The sequence below is a fragment of the Heloderma suspectum genome, chromosome 4 (genome assembly GCF_057233095.1).
Source record: "Heloderma suspectum isolate Gila_16-S chromosome 4, 16-S_ref, whole genome shotgun sequence".
Taxonomy (NCBI): domain Eukaryota; kingdom Metazoa; phylum Chordata; class Lepidosauria; order Squamata; family Helodermatidae; genus Heloderma; species Heloderma suspectum.
In genome coordinates, this window is record NC_139461.1 from 261931506 (window position 1) to 261959329 (window position 27824).

A 27824-nucleotide genomic window follows, 5' to 3' on the forward strand; every position below is an offset into this window, starting at 1 on the left:
AAATGAAGTTCATGTCTGACTTGCATCTGACTGTTCTATCACCACAAGGATTTAAGACATTTATTCCTCCACTTCCATAAGGAGAGAGGAATACTGCTGCATGAAATCTCAGCATAAGAAATTAGGCTGAAATCTCAGGCACACATTTGGGACTCCCTATGAACAGGACCAGCCCCGCCATGAAGCAGAGTGAAGAAAACTGCTTCGGGTGGCACAATGAGGGGTGGGGAATAGATGGACTGGACTTAAGTGTCTGGCTAGTGCAGCAAGACTTTTTAGAGTGTTGGCCCTAGGCAGGGATGGGGACACCATTTGGGCTCCACTTTAGACAGCACAATGTATTGGGCCAGCACTGTGAATTCAGTAGAATATCCTTCCAAGCAAATATGCGTAGGATCAGCCTGCAAAAACACTAAAGTCCAGAAATTTTAAAAGGCCAGTCTGGGCTAGATGGAAAGATGAAGTTCACCAATAAGGCTGACATTTTTTCCTCAATGTTTTAACACTGATGGGAAGTGGGAGAAGCGCACTGCTTCTAAAATTAGCTAAATGGGAATGGGTAAAAATGGAAGCAGGAAACAGCAATCCTGTGCAAGGAAGTTCATCTAGGTTCTCCTCCCACCATGACTGAATTGGGGAGTGTACAGTCCTGATAAAGTTAGCACTGGCCTTGTATGTTGGTGTGTAATTCTGCCCATGTGCAAAACACACACACCACTAGTAGCCAGAGGCCATTCTGTGGGGAGTATTGAATAAAGAAGAGATTATATTGTGAACTCCAAAGCTTAAGATTCAGATCTCTCCCCATCCAGAAATTCAACAAGAGGTGCCCAGCCTTTCCCAGGACTCTAAACTGAGACAACACAACAGGATGATGAAAGCTCATAAGCCTAGCCACAAAGGTAGCCAGGCTGAACACCACAGCAGGGAGGGAGCAGATGGGCTGGCAGCAGTAGGAGCAGATGGGCTGGCAAGACTAAGCCTTGCCCTTCATTTGCAAAGAGAAGAATGCATCGCACTTGATGCTTGAGTGACTCACAGCACTACCCCATTTGGCCCAGAGCCTTCATCAGTGACAAGCAATTCAGCATGGTGGTCAGTTGTGAAAGTGGAGTTTGCATAACCCTCTATGGATAATAGGCAATAGCAAATTGTATCCAATAGCCAATGTTGTGTTCCTTTCACAGCTGATAAATGTGCATCCATTTATGTGAGAAGTCCAACCTGACAGTCAGGGCATTTCCCCTGTCCCTCAACCAGAAACAAAAAAATAATTAAGAGATTTATGTCATGAGGCATTTGGGATGTATCAAGGCTAATTTGCAAATCAAACTCTTCACATTTCGTTATTAGACAATGCTGGTACATTCCTTACTTTCTCCAATACGTTTCTATTGTTATAACCCTCTCTGAGGCTTCCTTGACAATCGTAAGTAACCCAGAACCCACAAATAGCCCCTTCAGTCTGTGTTGTCGCACAGCGCTTTCTACATCAGTGCACCTACCTACTCTCAGATGCAAATAGGTGAGTGAAGTGGAGGTGGAGGGCAGCTACCCTATGGAACACAACTTTGTGTTCAGAACGGAAGGACATTCCAATTAGAACAGTACAAAAGAAGTACATTTTTTACTACAGTTACAATATTACCTCTTCAGTCTCATTCCGTTTGCCATCACGCTGAAAAGGGGAATTGTCTAGAAGATTTCACTCTTGTATGGCACTTTCAAGATCCTGTATTTTACAAATTACATCCACCCCATACCAAGATCTTGAAAAGGCTGATATGTATTGAAGACTGCAGAACTAGAAACTTCATTCTTAAGAAATGTTGGAGGTACTCCCCTCAGTTTGTTTTTTGCTTACTTTTCCATCCAAGTAATGATCATGCAAAACAGTAGCCCATTATTTTCTGGAAGGCTTTGAGTTTACAAAAGAATACTCCATTTGAAAGATTCTTTGTTTTCTAATTTAATAGAAATAACCAAAACAAAGTGGTTTTCAAAACAATGCTTTTTAAAACTGTTCTAGTACAACTGCTACACCACATTCCAGAGCATTTAACAAGAAATATTTACAGGCTGCTAAATGTATTAAATAATCAGGTAAAGGAAAAATGCCTTTATTACACACCAGCCAAAAAACACAAGAACTGAACAATTAGAAACGTTAACTTGTTAAAAAAATTAAATATTATTCAGAGAATACAATACCACAGAAACAGCACTTTTTTGAAGTATCAGTAAAGTTAACTATGTGCAAAAAGTACCAGTTTTAATTACCAGAAAGAAAGAATGTTGGGAATTGAACCCTTTGATTTTTATGTTTACATATAAAATTAAAACAGGCTTTCAATTGCACAAATCTTTATAGACTTGTTATATACATGTTTAATGGCATTTTGAACTGAAGAAATGCCCACACCTGTGGGCCTTTAACATGCATCACCTTCCATTTTGAAATTTAGGTTCACACTAAGGGGAATGCTGAAACAAGTGAGAGATCTATAAAACTCTTTGCATTTCTTTGTACAAAGTCGCAAATCATTTTAAAAGAAAGCAGCAGCTCCTCAGCTTTAAAAAGCACTCAAAAAGAAAGGGGCAAACTGCATTTTGTTATTGTAAATCAGCTACTAAATTAAGAACCAAAACTGCTATTTTTCAAAATGTGATTCAGACAAATTTTAAAAGGAGAGGAACAAGTAGGCAAAAACACAAAAAGCTACAATGGATGGAGTTACTGCATGTGCAACTTTGAAAAGGAAAAGTGGTAGCCATATCTGACATCACAAGTCTTATGCATTAGTCTGAAATATGTCTATGTAAATTGTGGCATATAAAGTTTTTAAAAAAGTACCTCCATTATTTACTCAAACAACTACTTTTTAAAAAAATATGTTAACTTTCCCCAATTTTTAAAATAAAATGCCACGCTATAACTGCACACTTTATTTTTTTTTAAAAGCTAGACTTGGGTGATACACATACAAAAACTTTCCTATAAAACCACTATCCAAAGGAAAAGGATTCCTGCCATGCTAAACAGGCAACAGACAAAGCAGTTTTATTGCTTTTTCCTAGGAAAAGGAGGAAAAAGGGAAAAAAAGAAGCCTACATCCAGTACATTACATACTCAGTTTCAACATACTGTTGCCTTTACCTACACTTAAATAGGGCTGGCTAATAAACTAAGTTATACAACAGAATGGCAAATTGGGGTCGTTTGTTAAAAAATATTTGTTGGTTGCAGTGGCTTGTAGAAATGTTTATAAAACATTCCATTTATCTATCCAGTGCTGAGTGTGCTGACAGTCAATGCCACATCAAATAGTATTAATGGGAATCTTTTCACATGAAAAAAGGTTATCTACATTTAACAGCATTTCTACTTTTAAAAGCTAGGGGGGAACACCCTTTTTTGGATAGTAATTCAGCCTTAATAGTATATGATAGGACACTTAATTCCAGGGCACAGTTAAGTAAGACCTGAACATACTTAGCTGGTTAAACTAACACTAATCACTAGTAATTACATGGCAGGGGACCTGCTGAGGTAATTGAGAAGTCCACAGTCAGCACGCTGTACACTTGTCGTCCTTCCTGTTTCAAAGCAAACTGCCTTTTTCTTCTTTGGATTAACTTAAACTTTCAGAACATATACAACCAAGAAGAGAGATCTGAGATTATTATTTTTACAAGAACATTTAAAATCAGAGCTTAAGAGTCAAAATAAGTGACAGAGGATCTTGGGACCACGTTACACAAAAGTTACATTGTAATTTATGCAGCACAGGTAAATCCATATCACATGCAAGGGAAGCTCCACTATCCATTGCAAACCGGATCTCTTAATATAAAGTCAATCCTAGTATAGCTCAATTATTGCACAGACATCCATGAATTGCCAAATGGAGGCTGCTCTTAAACTGCACCAGTGGCAGAAAAGTTACTCTAACTGAATAAATCTTGTCAACACTGGGAAAATGTATCCAGCCTAAAAAGGTATCACAAACCAAATCTGTCTAGTTCCTACATCCTTCAGGAACAGAATCTGGCAATTTGTAGAATTTGTGTATAACTTCCAAATTTATATACTATATTTCAGGTGGTAGATAATCAGATGGAAAAAGCAACCAAAAATATCAACTTGTCCAAGAAAGCTATTCATTCTTTTGTTAAAAAAAAAAAAAATTAAGTATTATTAAAATTTGAAAACAATACTATTTTCTCTCTGTTTGCATTTAATTCTGCAAAATTGCAAGTCTACAAAAATCAAACTGTGGACAAATGCCACTTGTCACTTGCAGAGAGGGATCTTGCACATAGTTTTGTTAAATGGCTCAGAAGAGTAGACCGACCTTTATAAGTAACATGGAAATATGGAATTAGCCTAAGAAATCTGAAAGGATAACGCAAATGTTGACAAGATTGCAGCTTTCAGTTAATATGGAAAGCCAGGATATAAAATGTTCTACAAAGTACAGAAAACAAAATGTCTAGATGCTGAGGAAACTATACAATTCAAGATTCATGGAGCATATCCTATTGCAAATTGAGACACTAGAAGATATCATGTACAATAACATTCAACTCTCATCCAATATTTTTTTAAGCACCTTGTCTTATACTTCCCTACTGACATTCAGTGGTTCTCCCAAAATGCCAGTTATAAGTGCATGCACTAAAATTTTGTGGGATCTTGTGAGGAAGTCAACGCATTGAGAGAGGGAACAAATTCTCAGTTCACACATGTCATCCCCTTAACTGCATACAGAAGGTAATATTCAAACTGGGTTGCACTGCTTATCTGTACATGAGAATGCCCTAGCTCCATGATCCCATTGCTGGATTGGGGGACAGGGGGAGAGATGAGTTGTTCCCATGTATAAGAAAAATATGATACAACCCAATTTCAGTTCTGTCTGAGACTTTCTTCCACTGCTACTACATTGACTTTCCAACAAAGAAAGTAATGTCTGACCATTAAAGGCCATTAAATAGGGCAACTATTGACTATATTCAAGCCCACTATATTTAAATACAGGCAATTTAAAATTACTTCATTTGCTAGACAAAAAACTTTTGAAAACCCTTGAAAAATCCTAGAATTTTGTTGAATCCTTTCACTTTAATGCAATGTTAAAGATTATCTAAGAAAGTGAATCAAAGCCATAAATATCTTTAATCACTTAGAATCAATTTCATCCTGCCTACGCCTTTAATCTGTCTGCAGAGAAAATGGAAACAGGCATTTGTATTAAAATTCTCTAGAGCATCATTGGGACAATACATTGTGCAATAGAAGCTATTAATCTCTACTGTATAGATCAATTACATTTCTTTATACACTGTGAAGTATTGGCCATGACAAATTACGCTCAATATCACAGCTAAATTTACAATTTGGTCACCTCAGTGTGGTTTACATTTTTGAAACTGGCATAACAATAAAAAATATTCTGTACAAGGGCTTGAAATTGTATTACCTGGCACTGTTCAATACAGACCAGGCCAAGCATATAAGGAATTTTACCTGTTCAACACTGAATTACAATAATGCAGAGATATTTCTGCTCTCAATATTGCCATCAAGGCAGAACTGAAGAATTTGTTTGTATGCAGATTATCACAATGGTGAGCTGGCCCGTTTCCACTAACTATCCTGAAGTCAGTTGTCTGATACACTGGTCCATTCAAGTTTTCTATTTTAAGGATGGACAAGTAACTCAGTCTCATTGGGCTCGTTTTTCCTCCTCTTAGACATTTCATTGAAGCTGCTTCTGAAGAAAGCTCTGAGTAGCTCTAACAAAATAATATAGAACCTCAAACTATGAATAGTTTTAGAAATAGAGAACATATTACAAATCTGCTCTTGATTAGGAACATTAGTAAGAATACATATTAGCTTAAAAACAACCCAGCAAATGTTGCTGTCTGAAATGATTTACAGTACCATTATTTACAAATAAGACAGAGTGAATACAGGAAATTTTACACATTTGGTAGTTGACAAAGTTACTGTTTTCTGATAGTGGACTATCAGACATTGTTATTAGGGAAGACGGGACAGTCACCAGTTATTAAGTCCATAATCTAATTCTGATTACTAAAATCTATATAACCAGTATTGCAGCCAACATCCTGCCTTTTCAGGGGAGAAAAATAGGATTAATAAATTCCAAGAGGATACTCACTTAACTGTTCTGTGCATAGGACTTCCACTTGACACCATGAATCCTACTGAAAAGCATTAATTGCAACCAGACTTAATGAAGCACATATGAAGAACTCGCACTCCTGCATTCTCCAATTCAAAATTATTTAATGATCATTACAATATTTCTATACAAGGTCAGTAAAAGAAAGCAGAACCTAGCTATCTGACCCAACACAGAATATGATACTCGCAATACCATTTAGATGAGACGATGAATAAAAACTATCCAATTCACACTTAGAGTCGCATGAAGAGAATGCTGAGGAAGGTTTCTTGCAGTTTAAACTGCAGTCCAGTATGAACATGAAACATGACTGCCTTGGTCCAGTCTTGCAGAAATGGTTACTAAATAGCGATAAGAGTTCACCGTTTGTACAAATGTCATTATATAAAAACTTGCTTCTTTATCAACATTCATCCCACACCTCTGTATCTGAGAAATGAGGGAGTGAAAAAAAGAAAATGCAAATCCAAACACTAAAAAAACCCAAGACACAAAATCAACAGAAGTTGAAAGCTTTTTTCCCCTTTTGACAAGAATGTTTCTGTACAAATGCTTTTTGTCATCTAATACTGTCTGAACATTATCAGCTTCAATAAGATGGCCACTGAAGGCATGATAATATTCCAGGAACACTTAAATATGTTTTCTTTCCTTTTTACAATAGTTTAGGTCTGTTTTAATCAGATTACTTTATATGTACTGGTCTCTCATCTGATTTTAGACGTTTTCTGCGTGGCTGTATAAAATCTTCATCGGAGTCATCTGTTATTTCAGCATCGTCCTCTTCTTGTTCAAATTCAGGTAAAGGCTGGAAGGTCCTGTCTGGGTAGATCTCTGTAAGTTTATCTTCAAAGTATAACGCAACTGCCTTCCCTGCCTGTGCTACTTCTGAATCAGCCTGCAAAGTAAAAAGATAGTAACATTCACCCATTGGTAATGCACATCCCTTCAGCAAGTGTGCATGGTCTGAAACGCTTACCTTCAAATTAATCTCTTGTGTTTCTGCATAAACTTGAACAACTTTCATCATCTAAAAAGGATACCAGAGTCAAAAAAAAGGAAATTATAATCCCTTCTAAAGTTATGAGATCGCACAGGATTGGATGACTAAAGTCAGCCATACCAATTTATTTCTAAAATTCACTGATGTAGAGTGACTCTCTTCATAAGGCCCTGTTACTCAATTTTCAGTATGTGAACCTTAAGCAATATATTGTTGCAGAAACTGATACCATGCACAGAAGCCCAATATTATTAGACTCATAGCAAAGCAAGGTGAGAACTGTGTCATAAATGCTCAGTAGTCATTTCTTCCATCAGGCTCCTGTGTAATTTCTTCTAAAGAAAGGGCTAACTGGCCCACTGGTGTCCTGTTGGGTGTTTTCTCACTTTGAAACCTCAATTAAACCTTTTATATATGGACTGTGGACCTGATCATGTCAGAAGTATATCTACTGCTGCAGTGAAAGAGGCAGACATTCTTCACGGGTTTTGTTTCCTACCCTATAATTGCATCTATCCATCCTTAAGAGGAGTAGAAGCGCTTTCCTTTCACAGTGAATGTGTGATATGTTCCTTTAAATCAATATAGTCTGAGAAACACAACTCTTCACCTCACCTGTTAAAGCTCAGTTAAAAAGGTCAAGTCCCATCTGCTTCCACAAAGTCTATCTTGTGTAGCAAATAGGGATGTTAGACAAATCCGCAATGGATTCAAATGAGTTCGGACTTCTATGAATCCGACCTGCAGATTTTGCAGTGGACTGGCTTTTTCTGAGTCGCGTGGATTCTGCGGACTACCTTTTTTACTTTTGGGGGGAATTTGTACTAATGCACATTAGGAAATGCACACTTGCAAACAAGAATGAAATTCTCGTCCATTCCGTTAAAAAAATACAATTCCATCAATAAGTGGATGACGGAACAAAAGACTGACAATCTGTGGAACACAGACAGAATGGATTTAACAAATCCATACATCCCTAATAGTGACTCATGCCTTTTAGGCTTTAAACTTTTACTGGTCTTATATCTTAAAATAGGAACGGTATATTTAATATGCAGATATTGATATGTAACTGTTTCAAAAAACCTCTATTTTAAAGCACCTTAAAACAAGTGAAACTATAAACTGAAGACTACCATCAAGATCTGTCCCATTCTCTTCATGTCCAGACAGTTCAATATCATGCATAGTCTCTAAAGCTACAATCCTATGCACACTTACCTCTATTTAAGTCAATAGGACTTACTTCTGAATAGACATCCATAGGATTGAGCTCCAAATCTGGTTTATCAAGAGGTTTTAATATTGGAGCATATGAGTTGGACTTAGTCATGACTAACCTAAGCCCCAGTGATTTCAATGAATCTACTTTAAGTATGACTAAGTCTGGATTCAACTCTATATTTAAAAGGCCTGGAGTCAGAAAACCTCCCACATCCATATTAAGTATTTGCCTGTCCACTTCAGTCTATCATTCTTTTATGTCTTTTGTATTAAGTAAGGAATATGTGCCATGTACAATAATTGATTTCAGGATGCATGTGTAATAAATATGCATCAAATCCTAGAGTACTTCAGAAGGCTTTTATATCCATGTTGGTCATCTATGTAACATTGTCTATCTCTCTTTTTTGGATGACTATATGCCTGACATTCACAATCACAAATGCTTGACTTTATTCTAAGTCAACTATGTTATCTGAACTGACATGGCGTAATAAGATGGGCTTTCAAGCCTTGCAATTAGAAAGTGACAGAGCTCTCAGTAAATATGAAAGCCCAGCAGACTAGCTTGAAGAAAGAAGGGTTTTCAAGCTATTTGGTTTTTATCTTTTTAAAAGTATGAGAGATTAAGAGCAGCCCTGCTGAATCAGACAGAGGGTCCATCTAGCCCTCTTTCAAACAATGGCACCAGGTTCTATCAGGATGCTCACAAGTATGGCATAAAGGCAACAGTCCTCTCCAATTCTATATCCTTCAAATTTGAATTCATAAATATACTGCCCCTAAATATGGCAGCTCCATTTAGCTACCATGACTGACAGCCATTGCTAGCCTCTGAATTTGTCTAAACAGAATGCTTTTAAGGTTGATTTATTCAACATAATCACTTCTCAGAACTTACAGTTCACTTAATGAATGTGGAAGGGTTTAGGGTTAAACCTAATACATATACAAAATGAAGACACATCATGTATTTAAGTCATAAATAAGGTTACTCTTGATTTTTCCCACTGCTTTTAATGCTTTTCACATATCACTTAAGTCAGGGGTGTGTAGACACCAAGCTTGCCGGATGGGTTTTGGTTTTGACTAGTACTTCGAGATCCACCAAGCAGAGCTGGATACAAATATCTACACTTGGAATGAAAGAATTCGGAGCCCAGGTATTGATTTTGAGTAGAAGAACTGAACACAGCTCACAGACCTTGCACAGAAAAAAATTATCCCCTGGTCACCCCAAGCTTTCTTCATTTCAGTAGTATCATTGGGGGGGGGGGGGGATGATCAGTCATTTTGTTGCTATTGTTAAACTATTGGGAGTCAGAAATCTTTGCCTATCTTCTGCAAATCTTTCAGTAGATCCAGATCTACCTTCTGCCCAGCCCTGACTTATGACATTCTCACAAGAAATTTGTCTGGGCCATTTGTAGCACCTCTCTTCAAGCAACAGTGTGCTAACATGGAGAGGTTTACTCCATGAAAAAACCAGGCAAGCTTTAATCACAACTTGCTATATAGTTAGACAATACACACAGATACAGTCTTCCCCAGGCAGCCACATGTTGAGCCAATCCAATTTCACTAACATAAAATATAACAGCGTTATAAGGATTATGTTTATAATTCCAGATTATTCACAGGGTGGCATATAAAACGTACACTGGTGGGGTGCAAGACAGCCTCACCATGCTCAGTAATAAGAACAGGGCCTATGCACATACATTTAAATGCAAGCAAGCAACACTCATGTATCTGCCCACCATTAAAAAAAGGGTGAACAGATTATATGACCAGGCATTTATGTGCCTAGGATCCAGTTCACATTACAGATTCTGTGCACACTCGGACAGTGCAAGTCCAAAGCGGAGTCCTGTGCCCCAACATGTATGTGTACAACCTACATACTGGAGCTCTGTATAAAATAGGTGTACATCACTCTCACACACAAAATTTGGAAACAATTGTGACTAAGGGCTGTGTGCAGTACAGAATGAGACTCTCATATTAAAACAAAAGAATTCTGTGGGATGAAAGTTAACATACTTCATTAAACCTTTCACAGTTCTTGAAGATCAGCCGAACGTCTGCCACAAAATCTTCAGGCGTCTGGTAGTGCTGGGAATGTTTCTTCTGCAGTTTCTTCTTTACTGTAGATAAATCCATGGGTTTCTTTATTATTTTATAGTAGTTTGGTATCTGTTGAGAAAAGATGTCGTGTGTTTACAACAGAGTAAAATTAAAGAATATGCACATTACGATGGAATTTCATCTGTGCAGCAGTGAAATGTTCCCACTTTTACAGCCAGATTCATTGAAGCTTTTTTTCTGAGGTCTTCAGATGAGACAGAAGTGGTGCTTCTTAACGCACCGCCGCCCCCTGGAGAATCCCTGCTGTTATCTGCAACCTGAGATCAGACAAAACAGCGAGGATGCAGGTCCCGGCCGAGTGGCTACACCACACAACGACGGGAACTCAGCCTGCACTGGGAGAAGCAGCTGTGCTTCCCAATGCCAGCTGAGTAGCTTTGAGGGCTACCCCATGGGGACGGTGTGCACTGTGCAAAGCCGGGACTCGCCTGGTGCTGGAACAAGCAGTTGCCATTCCCAATGCTGGGTGAGTCCCCCTCACCATGCTCAGACCATGGAGAACGACAAACTGGGGTGGGCAATGACACCATCCAGCCCATGGAGGGCCTGACGGGGGGCAATTTGGCCTCCCACCTATTTCTGGTTGTGCACCCCTATTATAAACCCCCAGTTCAGTTAATTATCCTTAAGCAAAGGACTCTGTGACCAGATAAACTAGAGCCAGTGTGGTGTAGTGGTGAGAGCGTTGGACTGGGAGCCAGGAGATCCGGGTTCTAATCCCTACTCAGCCACGGAAGCTCACTGGGTGACTTTGGGCCAGTCACACACTCTCAGCCCAACCTACCTCACAGGTAGGCTAAAATGTTGTTGTGAGGCTAAAATGGAGAGGAGGAGGATAATGTTAGCTGCCTTGGGTTCCTTGCAAGAGGAAAAAAGGTGGGATATAAATGCAATAAATAAATAAATAAAATAATAATAATAATAAACTACTCAAAAATATGGACAGCAAAATAACGTTCACATTGGGTTTTGTCCAATGTCGTAAGAGCAACAGTGGCTGTCAAATGCTGGTCACTCCAAATTCGGGCACACTGAAGGTACAATCTGCATGTTATCATTTTCAAGGTAATATGCATCAAGTAACTCACCGAGGCTGGGACTGGCTCTTGGAACTCAATGCTCAGCTCGTGGCAATACAGGTAAAGCAGGAGGCGCTCACATTTCTTGCAGAGGAAAAAAAAATTCCAGTGAATTTTGTTTCATTCCAAGAGACTACGTTTTAGTTAACCAGTTTCATACTTGTATTGCAATTTTCATGAAAATAGGAACAAGATTCTCAAAGTCTTAACTCAGTCTGAAGCTCTGCAGTAGTCCCATCAGTGTCAGCAAGACTGCTTGGAACAATTGCAACCTATGGCCAGGATTCAAAGAGTTACGCAAATAATTCCTTTCGCCGAAGGAGTCTTTGGACTTTAAACAACAATCCTACACGCCACAAGGTAAAAACCTTTTAGAATTGTGGGGAATTTCAACAGCAGTTAATCATGTAGTATAAGGAACATATTCAAAGTAAAACACATACAAAAAGCCCGATTAGGTTAAAGCTAGCCCATCAGGGAGGCTCACAAGCCAAACAAGATTGGTGTTTAGATATGTGCTGCCTCTGAATGTAGAGTACGCTTTCTAGCTAAGAGCCATTGACAGACCCATCATCCATGGATTATGTAATCCTTTTAAGAAATCACATATACTATTGGCCACCACAATACTCAGTGCAACATATTCCATGCGTCAGTATTATTTGTTTGTTTAATTTGTATCTCACATTTCCACAAACTGGTGGAAGGCAACAGTGATAATATGAATACAATTAAATACAATTAAGGTGTGTGTGTTTTTCTTAAAAAAGTTAGAACAAGGCAGATAAAACGTCACTAAAAGCAACCAGTGAAAACCAACTACAACATGTTTACAAGACCAAAGGCCTGTCTAAATAAAAATGCCTTTGCCTGCCAGTAGAAGGTCATCAGCCATGCCTCCTTTGGCAAGATCACTGATGTTAGAACACTTTGGGGAAAAGCCACTGCCACAGCTAGAAAAAGTATCTATTGCTTGTACATAGTGTTCTCTTATTCATATAAAAATGTATATACCATCTTTCTACAAAAATGGTGCTCAAGGCAATTTATAAAAATCATTAGAACAGCTATCACCACAACATCTCATCAATATAGAACAAAGCATAAGCATTCCAGCTGCTCCTACAAATTCTGTTTTTGTAGCTAAATGCTGGTACTAGGAAAATTCATACCCTCTAAATGAAAATGTCATATGCTCAGTTTATTCTAGTAATCTGAATGATTTGGTTCATCTGTATCAAAAATCAGCTCTGTCATGAGAATATTTCAACAGTTTTGACATCCGTGTTGATAATTCAGACAGACCAGCGCATCTCTAATATATACATATATTAAGCAATTCTATGGTTCCTGGGAGAGTGTCTGTGTGGCCACAGGATTATAGGGATTCCTCCTCCACCTGTGGAGAGACGGACTTGTGGGTGAAGGAGGTCTGCCATTGTAAGCCTCCTCTGTACGGTGGCAGATGCTTCACCACTGGAACTCCATTGGTGGAGGCTAAAAGAAGGCATTCTGAGGGCAAATTGGGGGAGGTGGATCCAAGGGAGCACTGGATCCAAGACCCCCCCTCTTTTGCTCCATTGACGCGAGTCCAGGGGGGAATAGGAACTGGTGATTTAGCCAGCCCAGTTTCTCCACCTCTCCCCTGGGATTGATCTGTATTTTAAGTCTTTTACTAGAAATTTAAGAGCATTTCCAAAAGTCTCATGTCGTATGAATTACGGCAGACCCCACTAGAGCCATAAAGCTTAAAATAAACTGCTGTCTAAAAACTAGTCTAGCCTTGCCACTCTAATGCACACACACACCATTTGAGACAGAAGTAGCTGCAGAGATGTAGCAGGGAATGGAACTGAACATAAGAGAAAGGAAATAGAACGACTAAGGAGACAGAAAGTGTAGGGGATGAGAGGGGCTGGAGAATGAAGGGTAAATGAAGTTGGAAGGGAAATATAGCTCTTGTTCTAAGCAGACGTCTTCTAAAAAAATCATGTACTTAACTAGCAGAATGGACAACTTGACTTAAGCACGAAACAAAGCTGAACATTTTTTTTTTAAAAGAGTATAGTCAATGCACGATGCCTACCTACCACTGATTAAAATGTTCAGTACAATTATCTATGTAAAAGAAATTTTAATTTAAGTCAGGAGAATATAGCAGCAGAAAAGCCAGAAGCATTTTGTTAAAATGGTTTTCAGTACATACATTATTAGAAACCTACCCTTTGGTCCACAGGACTCAAACCTTGTGCAGTTTTCCCCTTCTTGCTATGCTGTAGGTTGTCACAGTCATATTCCACTTCAGGTTTGCTAAGATCGCGACAAAATGTGCATATCCACTCTCCGCTAGAAAGGAAAAAAGAAAATTAGTCCAGAAATCCAGGCAAAATATTATAAAATGGCCCCTAAAAACCTGTATAAAGAAAATCCAAATTTTGTAAGTGAAATTAATCAAAGTATGCACATGCATATACATAATTTATATTTTACAGTTCTTCTGAACTGTGCTTCTTTTCAGGCAGAATTTAGATCCACCGCTACCACAATAAATAATCAAGGAATAGGGAAAGAAGACCTGGAGCCCACAAGGGGCTGGGCACAAGGACTGAAGCTCCTTCATGGGAAGCTAAGGGATATGTATGGAGAAGACAGGTTCCATTCCCTGTCTAATGACAGACTGATTAAGAGCAGCTTTCACTAGAACAGGAAGGTCACAAGGGCTAGAACATTTTCTGTTAACATTAAATTATCTTAATAAAATTATCTTATTTCAGAAGAGCTATTAATTTCTGCACTTGTAGTCTTATTCCACATTTCACAACATGATCGCTGTGATTATATTTAACAATACCCTCTCAAAAATGAAGGTTTTCCTCCCTAGACTCTAGGAATACTGGAGAATTATTAATAAAGTACTCACTATTACCCAACCTTTTTTTAAAAAGTAACTGAAACACAAATACGAAGAAATACACAATTATTGGATTGTAAACCTGGCTACTAAATTTTCAGTTCCTATCATGCCAGAAGGCTGCACCTGCCAGCTCGCAACTTACAGACAACTGCAATTACCCAAGAGCCTTTCTGACATATCTTGTGATCATGAGGCATGTTTGCCAGAAGCACATCAGAGAGAAGATGCTTTGGCTGTTTTACCTATGCACTACTCAATGTGACAACAGAGTCTGATTCACCTGGTTCACACATAATGCCAACTCAACAAGCCATGAATTGGTGGTGCCGTGCAGGAGTACCAATTCCTGCCTGCTTGCCACTTTTGTTTTGCATCTGGTTAACAAAACAACCCAGGAATGCCCCGCTCCCAACTTGTTAGTTGTGACATCCAAACCCGGCACACTGTGTTGTTCAGGATTAAACAACCCAGTGTTTTAACCCAACAAGCTATGGGTTCAAACTAGGGACGGATGAACCCCCTGACATCCAGCCCAGGGGGTATCCGCTGTGGGGAAATCCAGGCTGCCTGGGGACTCACAGATTTCCCCAGAGCCCTAATGTGTCCACCGGATTTCACATGGTGGTTCTCTGGCTTTATAAAAGGTGGGACAGGCTAATGGTGGCTGCCATTAATCTATCATGGGAAAAGTATAGCTGTAATTAGCATATTTTAGGCCATTTGTGGCCATAAAGCACTTCCACCTAAATTAAGGCCATTTAGGTAGCCGCAAATGGCGTAAAATATGATGACCATTAGCCTATCTCGCTTTTTATTAAGTGGGAGAGTGGACCCATCCGAAATCCAGAGGATGTGTAGGTAAGGGAGGCTGTGGACCATGCAGGTCAGATTCTTGGGAATCAGGCTTCATTGGAGTCCACAGCAGATTTCTCCAGCATCCCTAGTTCAAACTCTGGGTTGTTAAATCCTCAAAAACCAAGAGTGCTGGGTTTGGACGTCATGACTAACAACCCATGAATGAGGCTGAAGCGGTGAGCACAAAGCAGGCAGCACACGTGCTTGCGCTTGGCTCCAATAAGCCATGGGTTGAACAAGCCATGGGCTGTCACGTGCAAACTGGGCTATTGTTTCCCTCAGAACAACATGGCTGCTGGAGATCAGAACAAGCTATAGCTGTTACTGAACAGGCGTGGTGTAGTTATCCATGGTCTGATTGAAGTTGGTTGATTCTGTTATACCCTCTCACTGCAAATATTCATGTCAAGCCCTATCGTGTAAAACACTGCAATATTTTCATACCTTGGAAAGCTGAGGAGAGTGGGTACGTGACATGTAAGGTGGAAAACTTTGGGGCACTTTTCACAACATAAAAGGTCTCCTCCATTTTGACACACAGCACACCAGTCTTCATTAGGATCATCATCTTTGTTGTTGCCTTCTCCTCCAGTCCTAGCTGATCGGTGCATGAGGCTACGTACTGGAGACTTGCCATTTACAAGACCATGTCCAGACTGCTTGCAGCTTTCATTCAAGTCCGCTGGTTCAGTTTTTACATGGTTTTCTATACTTCCCAGTGCTTCTAGCTCACTTTCCAGATGCAAGTTTGTAGAAAGCGGAGGTGTCAAGCTGCTCTCAGGACTGCTAAGCTAAAATAAAGGCACATGATGAAAAGCTAAGAGAAATTCCCTTGGATGGTGAATCCTCTGCCTCTTACACCTTGCTCTCCCTCAGGTCCTTGCTTCTTGGCCATTCCCTACTTAGCACACTAAAATACAGACAACTTGCATCTTGCCTCTTCATCCCTTAGCTCCCTGACTCTTTTTCCACTCAGGCTTTTTCTGTCACATTCCCGCCATGGCTGGTTAGGATGGATTCTAAACATTCAATGATAACAAATGGATTAAAGTACTTTGTCATAGGGGATCAGTTTCGAACTGAGCACTTAACTAGGGTGTGAGCAGTACTGGCTCTGCCCACTGCAAGTTGCTACTGTATTTTTATTTTTTTTTGCTTCTTCTCCCTGTTTATTTTCATTTATGCTTTTTTACTTCTTAAATTTTTCTTTTCTGTTGGCAACTGAAGAAAAGCAGGGGCAATTAAACATAAGGACATAGGTAAAGGGCTCTTTAACCCACCCTTTTCCCAAGTGTGCACAGCACTCAGTCATCTGAGTTGCTGAGTTGCTTTAAGATACATTTACCTGTATCTTAAAAGTAGTCACAGGAGTCAGCAGCTGGGCTGTCTAATGCAAATGCTCTACCAAAGCCTCTCTTAATATACATGGATCCATCCAACCCAATGTGGATATCCCATTCTAAGGAATGTATCCTATGTCAAGGATAGACTCAAGGAGAACCAAGCACACCAGTGAAGTGGAATGCAAGTGAAATAGTCCCAGCAGTACAAGTGAGCTCTTTGAAACACATACTACTGATTTTCTAGAATAGCCATATTGAGATGCAAGGAGTCATTCCTATGTTTATTTCTGAGGTGCCAAAGACTTTACCTTTCACAGGAGGAGGCAAACTATGTCTGCAAATAGTTTCAAGGGATTCTCCCTGACATGGTAAAGCTGCTTGAAACTAGTCCAATGTGATAATCTCCAAACAGCTCCCCCGCATGAAAACAGTTACTGAAATGACTGCATGTTTACTTTATCTCCTCAAAAAAACCCAAATGTCTTCAGTTCTTCATTGCTTAGTGATCATGTGACAGAATGGCGCAACATACAAATAGAGTTTTACCATGCAGGCACTCCTCCTGCCATCTTCTGTTTTTTCTTGCTTCACTGGTCCTGAGAAACTGCATACTTCTTCTTCTGTGCCTGGCTCTTGCTTAACTTTCACATGGTCAGGCTTGAAACTAATATTGTTTTTCTCAACAGCTCTGCCTGATGAGCCACAGCTGGAAAGAATACATATTAAGCAAAAAATTTAATTGCATGTCAAAATAACCTACTGCTAGAATTGTGATAATTAAACATTCCCTATAATGTAGTGAAAGGTACTATGCCTATAAGTGCAGGGAGCACTTGGTTATGAGGCATCATAACCAAGTTTCTTAGAGTTCCCGAAATGGCTCTATAGTTAAGATAGAATGGATTTTTAGCATTTTGCCATGCATAAAATTGATATGATTTTTCTTATTATGGACCCTGGTATGAAGAACCTCAGATGTACAAACTGACCATTTTTCAGAAAAATGAGCAACTTACTGTAGCTTAAAACATTCGAGCTAGAGGAGTGAGAGTCTTTGTTTTCAACTATTTTATTGCTGATAAAAACATGTTTTAAGTTGTTTTGTGGGTTGAAATAAATTCAAAAATTCAAGTATGCCACTGGATTGTCCCTTTCATTGGTTTGGTGTGTTGTTTTTAAACTCAGGAGTTGTTGACTTCTAAATGTTTGGTGAAGCAGGACTTCTCTTCTCTTTGAAGAAGCCATGCTAATTCCTCCTCATCAAGGCTCTTTTCTGTATGTTCAATAATTGTCTCTTACAAGTTTACTCATGCAGCAAAAGCTTGAGTACATTTGAATGTTAAGGTTCCCAGAATACAGACAGTGTGCAGATATTGTAATCATTTACAGTTTATGCGAATGCACACCCACACTTTCCCTGTGTCTTTTAGTCCTCTGTAAATCAGAGGCAACAATGAAGCCAAGCAACAGCACAGGGGCAATGAGCACCTTACTGCACAATGACCCCTTCTTTCCATAAATGAAGAGACTGACACCCATGGGTCATATATGATGGTGATGGGGAGCAAGGGGGATAAATGCAGGATGTAGAGGAACGCAAGACTGGAGGAAACCAGGCACTGGATCATGTGTCTGATCTTCAGAAGGCAACACTAGTAAGGAAGAGAAGGAAGAGGTAAGGGCCTTCTGAGATGCAATGCTAAACAATCATTATGTACACAAATAGGCATGAGCCTCGGGCTCATAAGTCTCCCTCCTCCTGCCTCTTGCATAGCCACAAGGAAGAGATTGGAAGCTTTTGCTTCCTCTTTTAAACCAGTTTCTTGCTACATATAAACTCAGGAGAACTTTGGTTAGTTTAAACTCTGATTTGTTCAAACAAGCCAGGATCAAACAATGATTTGTTTGAACAAGCCATGGTTTTAACGAACCAAAGTTCCACTGAGTTCAGATGTAACAAGGAACTCTTCTTTAAAAGAGGAAGCAAAAGCATCCCATATCCTCTTTCTGGACATAGCAGAGGAAGAGAAGGGAGGAGGGAGCATACAAGCTCAAGACGCATACACTCCAGTGCTAAACTATCTGGTAGTAAAGTTTAGTACGAGTGAAGAGGATTGGGCTTTGCAAAAGGACCACTCATTTTAAATAAATTAAATCTTTAGCATTTATAACCTGAGCAGAGCAGTCTGATGTTCTAATCATGCCTGAACAACAATTTTGCTAGTTTGACTTTGGTTCAACATTCACGAGTTCGGGTTCGGCAGGTGAAGATAAGCCTTGCATGAGGTTGATTTTCAGAATAAAAGATTCAAATTTACAAGCATATACATTATTAACCATTAACCTTGCACTGATCCCTAGCTTCAGTGTTCTCCCAACCTGTAAAGCAGAGGTGCAAAAAGTGCAGCCCATGGGCCGCATGCACCCGCCAAGCCATTTCTGGCAGCCACCATGGCACTGCCTGAGGTTTCCCCTGCTAATGCTGCTAGCGAGGGAATCCCCAGGGTTATGTGCACGCATGCATGTGCAGCCCCCGGTACTGCCCGATGCAGCCCTCAGGGCCAAAACGTTTATGTAGTCCTACTGTAGAGGAGAGAAGTGGCTGAAGGACCAGGAGGAAGTGCATTTACATATAGTCTAAAGTGCAAGTGAGCATAATGTGAAACTGCAGAATGTCTGTACTCCTTTTATGGTGCAGAAGTTAATATGGAAGCCTTAACTTACCATTCCCATGCTTTCTGGTGCATGTGTGAATTTGTAAACGCCTTAATCCTTCACTTAAACTGGAGTTTTATGTCCTGTACTATGCATTGAGTTCTATAGACTTTAACTGTAGCTAGTTTTGAAGCCATCCAACTCACCTGCCTCTACTGCCTGTGCTGGAGGTACTGGGTGGCCTCACGGGGGTGTGAGAATTGGATAAACCTAAAGGAAGATGAATCAGCATTTACATCAACAGCATGAGTGTACAAATACACATCTGTACATCATGTATATAGTATAGATAGCACCACTGGTAATGAAATAATTCACAATAACCATTCAGTTAAGTATATACATTAAAGTTACTCACATCTTTTCCCCTTATGAATCCCCCAAACTATTTCATTTGGTAGACATCTAGCAGGTTCCAAGCCTTAAGTCCTTTCTAATTTTGTTTCATTTTATTCCAATGCATCCATCATAATCAACAAATGAAAATCATCTATGTATTTTTGGAAGTAAAGATTTATCTCATAAAATGTAAACTATGCTAAAAGTCATTAAATATAATTAATGGCTGTATATTATTAACATACATATATAACACATTTAAAGATAATGCACATTAATTTAGGCTGATAATGAAAATAACTGGAGACAGGTAAAAGGCTGGAAGGGTGCAGGGAAAGTTTGACTGAAAGCTGTTTTACAAATTATTAGCAATATTTTTTGAGGGAGATACCACACACTGGGATGTACAAAGTATATTTCAATGTGATTTTAGCACTCTCATTCATCCTAAAGCTCTCAGTTCCCTCCACCTCCTGCCACCACCGTAATTTTACACTTCCTTCCAACATTCCACAACAGTGGCACAAATAACCAAGTTATACACTAGAGTGAATTTTGATCGTTTAGTTTGATCAACTGTTGAATTTTGGAGAGGGGGCTTCAGGTCCACTTTAGCACCAAATATTACCCAGCTGCAAGACTTTATATATTTCGGAAGCACTAGAGATGCTATTCAGCTCCATACCAGCCACAGCACTTATACCCATTTTATGAATTACTGTTGCATTTTATGATAGTGATTTTATTGTGTTTATGTTTTTGGAAACCTGGAAATATGGAAGGGTGGTGAGTACATTTTATTTTAAATTAAGTACCTTTTTCCACATGCATTGAGGACACTAGTCAGGAGGTAACAGATGCTGGTATGTACTTAAAAAATAGGATGCTGTTGGAATCATACGCCACAATAATGTTTTTATTCTATTTCTGGCTTCCACTTCCAAGTCTTCCTAGACAGGACTTCTATTACTGCACAGACCAGGCCACTCTTTTTATTGAGCCCTGGGCTACAGTGTTGTTTTATGACCCTTTCATTTATAAGTTATTACATAAGCGGGGAAGTTTATCTATTTATACTGAAAAAATTATTCCTATGAAGTTGGACTAAATAGTGACCACGTAAAAGGGTACATAGGGGATTGGACTTGGTGGTCTTATAGGCCCCTCCCAACCCTATTATTCTATGATTCTATGATAGACAGAAGAAAGAAATGCTCATCAGCATTATTGCGTAAGTTTTTAGAAATAACTGGATGACATTAAAAAGTGGGGAGGTTAAGACCTAAGAAAGTTGCTGGAAGCATCCAATTTCTTAAGATGTCTCAAGATACTTGGAGCATTCATTACTACAGCTGCTGGTTCTTTTACGCAGAAAAGTTAAGATGCCCACTGCCTCTTCCCAGCTTACCTGATGAGCCTGGAGACAGAGCTGAGGGCCCAGGGGAGGGATTCATACTGCTTATAGTCTGAGTGGGTAGATGGCTGCCTGCGATATATCTACTTAGTAAATTATCTAAGTTACTGGAACCAGCATCTTCCAGCTGAAATAAAGGAGGACAGCCACATCGTGATTCTGCCAAGTCTAAAAGCAGCATGTTAGAAATGACAGCTTGAGAATCATCTGTATTTTCACTGAAGGATATTAAAGTACTAGCACTGAATCATATAATAAAAAAGGTAAAGGTGTCCCCAACCAGTCGTGTCCGACTCTAGGGTGCGGTGCTCATCCCCGTTTCTAAGCCGAAGAGCCAGCGCTGTCCGAAGACGCTTCCGTGGTCATGTGGCCGGCATGACTGAACACTGAGGTGCACGGAACGCTGTTACCTTTCCCGCCAAAGCGGTACCTATTTATCTAGTTGCAATTTCTTGCTTTCGAACTGCTAGGTTGGCAGAAGCTGGGACCGAAGACGGGAGCTCACTCCATCACGCAGCACTCGGGTCTTGAACTGCTGACCTGCCGACCTTCCAGTCTGCAGTTCAGCGTCTTAACCACTAAGCCACCGCGGTCGAATCATATAATAGGGGGAAACAAATAGCTGAATATTCAATTTTTTCATTATTTGTGTTTGATCAATTCCTGCCTGCATAATCAAGGAGCTTAGGAAATGGCATGACTAGAAATGAACAGTAAACCTTAGCACAGAATATCCATAGCTCTTACAAAATTCTAAAATTCAATCAATTTTAAGAAACAAACAGGTTTCAGTCTCTCTCAGTTGTGTCAGATGGGGGTCTACATTCAGCAAAGTTTCCACTCCCTGTTTATAATCCTCATTTCCCACTCTGTAGTTCCTACCCACTTAATTGTCCTGATCCATGCTCTATAAGTTTTAACAAACTTTCTCAAATACAGGACAAGAAATGTAGACAGAGGACCTGATATTTGCAATATTGAAAAGGTCCAGAGGTTTGCTGCCAGAAGAATGAAACATATGCCATTTACTTATTTACTTAGAACTGATCAAGTCAGGGAGCAAAAATAGTTTTGAGATACCTGATCTGGCTTTAATCAAGGAAACATTTTGTGAACATGTAATCTTAATTAAGGCTAAGAAACCCAGAATTGAAAACATTTTCTATCATCTGAGTTTCAACGAAAAATATGTTCAAGCATAAGCTAGGAAACGGAGGGTGGCCTCCAATTAACTCATGCCGCTGATGGAATGGCTTCCGTCAGGAGAAAAGGGAGGGCATTTCCCCCTTACCCTCTGTAGCCCCTTACACACCCATAAAACCTGCTCTGGAGGGGCTGGGGAAGATCTAGGGATGGTGTGGAGAGCTGCAGAAGAGAGCAGAGGAGGAGAAAGTCTTGTTGCATGAGTGGAAGTCCACTCGTTCTGTGTTGGATTCCACCCTAAATAATGTACTATACAATCATTAATGCAAAAGTGGGTAAAAGCAAGATTCTCAGTCAGTATATTGATACTGAGTAGTGTACTGTAGGATAGTTTTTCTACTCACTCTTTTAGAATGAACTCATTTATCACCATAAGCAGGATTTCATCCCTTTTAAGAATAAAGGATTTTTCTTTGAAAAATGCAGTTTTCACAGAGCTTTCTGGCACGTGATTACAGAATACTGTACTAATATCCCTCCTTTCCTCCAAGGAGCACTACACAGGTGTGCAAATACGGTTTTCCCCTACCATCATAAAAATCAGTAAGGAAGACTGAGCTGGGACAAAGACATTTGTCCAGTGAGTTTCATGGCTGAGTAGGGACTTGAACCCAGGCCTCCCGAAGTCTATAATCAGAAGATGGTCATTCCCCCCATATTTAGAATGACCCATGCGGGTTGTATCTTTTCAATACAGTTTTTAAACTGCTAGCGCCATCAAAAACACAATTAACAACATAAAGTAAGGTCTAAAAATTTTAATGTGAAAAACTAGCTTTCACCTCATTTGATGTACTTTACTAACCTGTATGGGAGGAATATCTGGCAAGGAAGGTAGATTCTCTGGGTTGGTTACTGAAGGAATAAGCTCTATTGCTGCTACAGATGGGCTTGTTGGACCACGGTTAGCATTGGCCATGGTTGCTGTTGTAGGGCTTGTTGGATTGATAGTATTATTATGCACTGAAACAACTGGAAAGGGACCTGCATGTCCTGGGTTTGAATGCTGCCAAGAGAAAGGAAAGAAGGAAGAGGAAAAGAGAGACAGAATTGATTATTATGATAGTTACAAAAGGGGCAACCTTCCTCTTTCACATGCAAAACTGTAAGCTTTCAAAACTAGTTCCTTTTGTACAATTCTCTCTTTGGGGAGTTTTCCACTGCCGATAATCCTAGTTATTTTTAATATTCAAATATATTTTGTATTTCATTTATTACATTTTTAAAAAATCAAAACATCCATAGTAATTTTAAGAATAATCTTTTTTTCTGTTCATATTCTAACTTATTCTGAGCTTCTTACTCTTCCCTAATGAGAATGAAACCAATATTCTCACAGTAACGTGTGGATTGTCCAAACAATAAACATATGAAAAACATATCTTAGCTGCAACTCTATTTCATTAGATGCCCCATGAACCTGAAAACTCTGCATGATGCTAATAAGACTTAAGATTCATTGCACAATTCATATTATCTGGTTCCTTAAAGCCAGTAACACAGAAGTAGAGATAAGTTATTCTTTTCAAAGGGTTTTCCCAGCTAAATATATTGATATGACACAAACTGAATCACATGTCTAAAATAAAAGGTGGGAAACAAAATGTGCACACAGCATATACTTGTCTTTGTAAATGTGGCTGCATCATGGAGTACTGGGGCCCGTTGTGGCGTGGTATCCCTGGGAGACGAGCAGCGTTCTGAGCCATTCTCATCTGGTGGGCTTGGAAAGCACCGCAATTCATACCCCTCTGCATGGTCTGCATACTTATCAACCTTGGAGGCTACAAAACATTATGTATTTAAAACTCTTGCTCTTAAGATAAGAAGTAGTCCCTTTCCCCAAGAAAATGCATTTTTAAAAAACTTTACAAGAAAGCAACATCTTTCATTTCAATGAAAGAAATAGAACCCAACAAAATATTGTCTTATATAATCTTAAAATATATTCAGTTTCTATGGCGGAGGCCTATCTTAGTGTTTATAAAGAGTGTCTTAATTTAGACAGTCTGAAAAAACTTGCCTGTTGCTGAAGCATCTGTGGGCCAGGCTGGCGAGCGATCTGCCCTGCAGGCTGCCCCATCCTCATCTGTTGTAACTGCTGGTGTTTTTGTTGTGCGAACACCTGCTGTTGCATATGCTGAAGTCGAAGCTGTGCAAGATTAATTTGCCCTGGAGGTTTGTTGATGTGGTTTGTTCCGGGAGGCACTTGTCCCACCACTACATTAGGAGTGTAACCTTGGGTTGGCTTATTTTCTATAACAAGATTACCTAAATAACAGGAGAGAGAATTGGTTAAGTATAAAACCTTTAACCTTAACTAAATGTAAACATTCTAAATAATTTATGCTTTGTATATGCTGGCTTCATAGAATGGCATGAAGTCATGAAAGCACATCACAAAAGTACTTTTAATCACAAGGTTAAGAGACTTGTAATTATCATAATTGCTTAGTGGCTTTACATAAAATATTGGTTCTGATGTATTCATATCCTGCTTTGACTTTGAGCTTCCTACATGCATAAAATTAATATCAATGACACATTTTTGCAGAAAAATTATGTGTACCAATACACATGCAATTTCCTATTAACTTTGTTCCATAACTTTAGAGGGAAAAGCGTTAAAATTCACACTAATTATATCTTGTGTATGATATTTAAATTGCTTTAATTGTACATTGTCACTTTAATCCATCAAGAGATTTAGAGAGAAAAACCATTTAATAGTCAGAGAAATTGAAAGACAGAAAATCACTCAAATACAGCTCTGCAATGCTTATATCAGTGCAAAATGTCATAACACTTGTAGCCATTGTTCTATTCTAGGGGCTTTGGGGTGTTTTCAGTATTTGCTTATATAATTCCTGCAACAGGCACATTAAACAACTCTTTTTGCCAACTGTATCCTTTGGCATGCAATGAATATGAACTTGAGCACGCTCCGGGAGAGAGCGGAGGACAGGAAGGCCTGGCGTGCTACGGTCCATGGGGTCACAAAGAGTCGAACACGACTTAACAACTGAACAACAACAACAACAACAACAATCCTTTGGAATTGTAGTATTACCTTATTCTTACTATTATTTCTAGCACCCTTCAATATTACTTTGTTTCTGTACAGCCATTCATAAATGAAATACATTTGGTATTTCCAACATTGCCATAATCGTTTAATGAAGTATGCAGTTTCCAAGGTTATAGAACACCATGCGATAACTGTATAATTTATATGGCTGACTATTAGGGATGTATGGATTTTATTAAATTCACTCCATCGGTGTTTCATGGACTGCCAGGCATCTTTCAATCTGTCATCCGCTCATTAATGGAATAGGATTTGTTTTACCAAAATTTCGTTCTTGCGCTAATCTAAAGTTGTGCTAATGCACACTTGCACTAATTTGCATTAGTTATTGTGCATATGCACTAATGCACACTTGTGCACATGCACTAATCTGCATTAGTTACTACACATCTGTGTTACTGTGCAGTAACTAATGTGGATTAGTGCATTGTGCAAGCGTGCATCAATGAAATCTGCACGTGCGCTAATGCAAATAAGTGCAGATCTCCTCCCTCCCACCCCCAACAAAATTAAAAACCAGTCTGCAGGTCTGCAGGACTTGGAAAAAGCTGGTCTGCTGAAAAATCCGCAGGTCCGATTCACAGAAATCCAAATTCATTTGAATCTATTGCAACTGCAACAAATTTGTGAATTTCTTGTAAATAAGGCCCTTCTAACTTAATCATATGATTCTTCTGTTTCTAGAATCATTAAAGAGAGTGATTGGCAAGATCAATATTTAATTTAAGTATTTCAGCCTAGATTCAAAAGAATACTGAAAGCTTCCAAATATGCAAGAATGCCTTTGGGGCCAACCTTTCAAACCATAGACCCTTTATTGCAGGAGAAACCACTTCCTCAACTTGTGGAACCTTCCACAGTGACCTCTGACCTACCACAAGCAACTGATGTTAGAGGGAGTCCTGCTGTGCACATGGTGGCGCTTGCACATGCCTGCGCTTGCACATGCCTAACAGGCTCTTGTATCTTGGACAAGTTGGTTTTGCAGAAATCCACGTGGGTGTATATCAGCATAGGTCTAAAGTAGTGTACTCGTGCCACCAAAACTGAAACTAAACATTTAATTGTAAGTTTAGTGGCAGTCTTATGTGCTGTGCAGAGTTGCCCTGTTTATACACAAACATGAGCTGGGCATCACAACATGTTATCAGAAATACCGCTTTCTATCCAGCAGTTGTGAATGATTAATGGTCCAGAAATAATACATTTCTTACATTCATATGTTAAGCCATGCAGGCCTTCTCCTTCTCATTTTTGAATATAATCATTTAAAAAACTTCTTGTATTTCAACAGATCCAAATTTGAATTATCTATTTTCCTCTGAAGATTTTTCAATTGTTAATTGATTGAGAACTTGTCTATAAATGATGAAATTTGAACTCTCAGATTAAAGTGTCCTCTCCATTTTTAAACAAGCAAGAGCCTCTCTTTTTTGCCATTTACAAACCAACTGTTTTTGGTTTATTCCTTTATTAATAAACAATCTTCTGAATTTTATAAAGTCTAATAATTTCCTTGAAGCTATTAACTACTGAAATCTGCAATTATGTAAATTTTCTAGATTGTTTGTTCCTTATGTAAACAATAATTGTTAACCAGTATGTTTTTAGGTGTTCTTGCATCACCACGTGATCTAACCTTCCAAGAAGTTTGGGAGAATCTGTTTCATGTAAACAATATATCATCTAAATGGAACCCCCTTTTATTAAATGCAAGAAATAAAAAGTTCATTATGCTTTTGAAACCTTTTCTTCAGTGTCAACGAACATCAATACACTATAGTACCATTTACTGTAATGGAAGATCCTCCTCTTAACAGTTTATTGTGTTTAGAAATTTGCCAATAACACCGATGGTTTTCCCAGCTTCAAAGTTCTCCTAGCACTGATTATAGCAATGCATTCTAGCCATATACAATTGTCAAAGTCTGTACTCGAAGTTCACCCCTCAATAAATTAAAAGACAAGGTTTTTATTCCCTGCTCCTTCTAGGATTCCTCTGAAAATATTTTTCTTATGTAATTGTTTAAATCTTCAGTTCCAATACCTTTTTCAGTTCCCAATGTATAGCCCCAATCCAAAGGGCCGCATGGTGAGCTCTGCACATGTAGTGGGGGGTTCCGGTACCTCCCCCTTTCCAGAAGCATCCCCTCACACTGCCCAACAAGCTGCCCTGAAGCTTGGGGAACCTCGAAAGTGTCCTCCAACAGAGTAAGAGGAGTTGCTGCTGGAGAAGAACACGGGAAAAACCTGGTATGGACATGTAAGCCTTTGTACA

General features: G+C 39.1%; 1 protein-coding gene across 16 annotated transcripts in view; it reads right to left on the minus strand.

Annotated features, from left to right (window-relative positions):
• Positions 1-1948: 1948 nt before the first annotated feature.
• Positions 1949-27824, minus strand: part of TRIM33 (tripartite motif containing 33) — a 73565-nt gene continuing 47689 nt past the window's right edge. For 2 of the 16 annotated variants that reach the window (XM_084853517.1, XM_084853534.1), the window contains 12 exons: positions 27594-27773; positions 24482-24729; positions 24072-24242; positions 23264-23464; positions 21250-21382; positions 19649-19712; positions 17334-17493; positions 15889-16235; positions 13898-14021; positions 11685-11759; positions 10492-10644; positions 1956-7248 (listed from right to left, as the gene is read on the minus strand). In XM_084853517.1, coding sequence (XP_084709643.1) covers positions 6904-7248; positions 10492-10644; positions 11685-11759; positions 13898-14021; positions 15889-16235; positions 17334-17493; positions 19649-19712; positions 21250-21382; positions 23264-23464; positions 24072-24242; positions 24482-24729; positions 27594-27773 — 2201 coding nt within the window. In that variant the 3' untranslated portion in view covers positions 1956-6903. Of the gene's footprint in view, positions 7249-10491; positions 10645-11684; positions 11760-13897; positions 14022-15888; positions 16236-17333; positions 17494-19648; positions 19713-21249; positions 21383-23263; positions 23465-24071; positions 24243-24481; positions 24730-27593; positions 27774-27824 lie in introns of all 16 variants that reach the window. The other 14 variants (XM_084853524.1, XM_084853521.1, XM_084853523.1 and 11 more) reach the window with 14 other exon arrangements.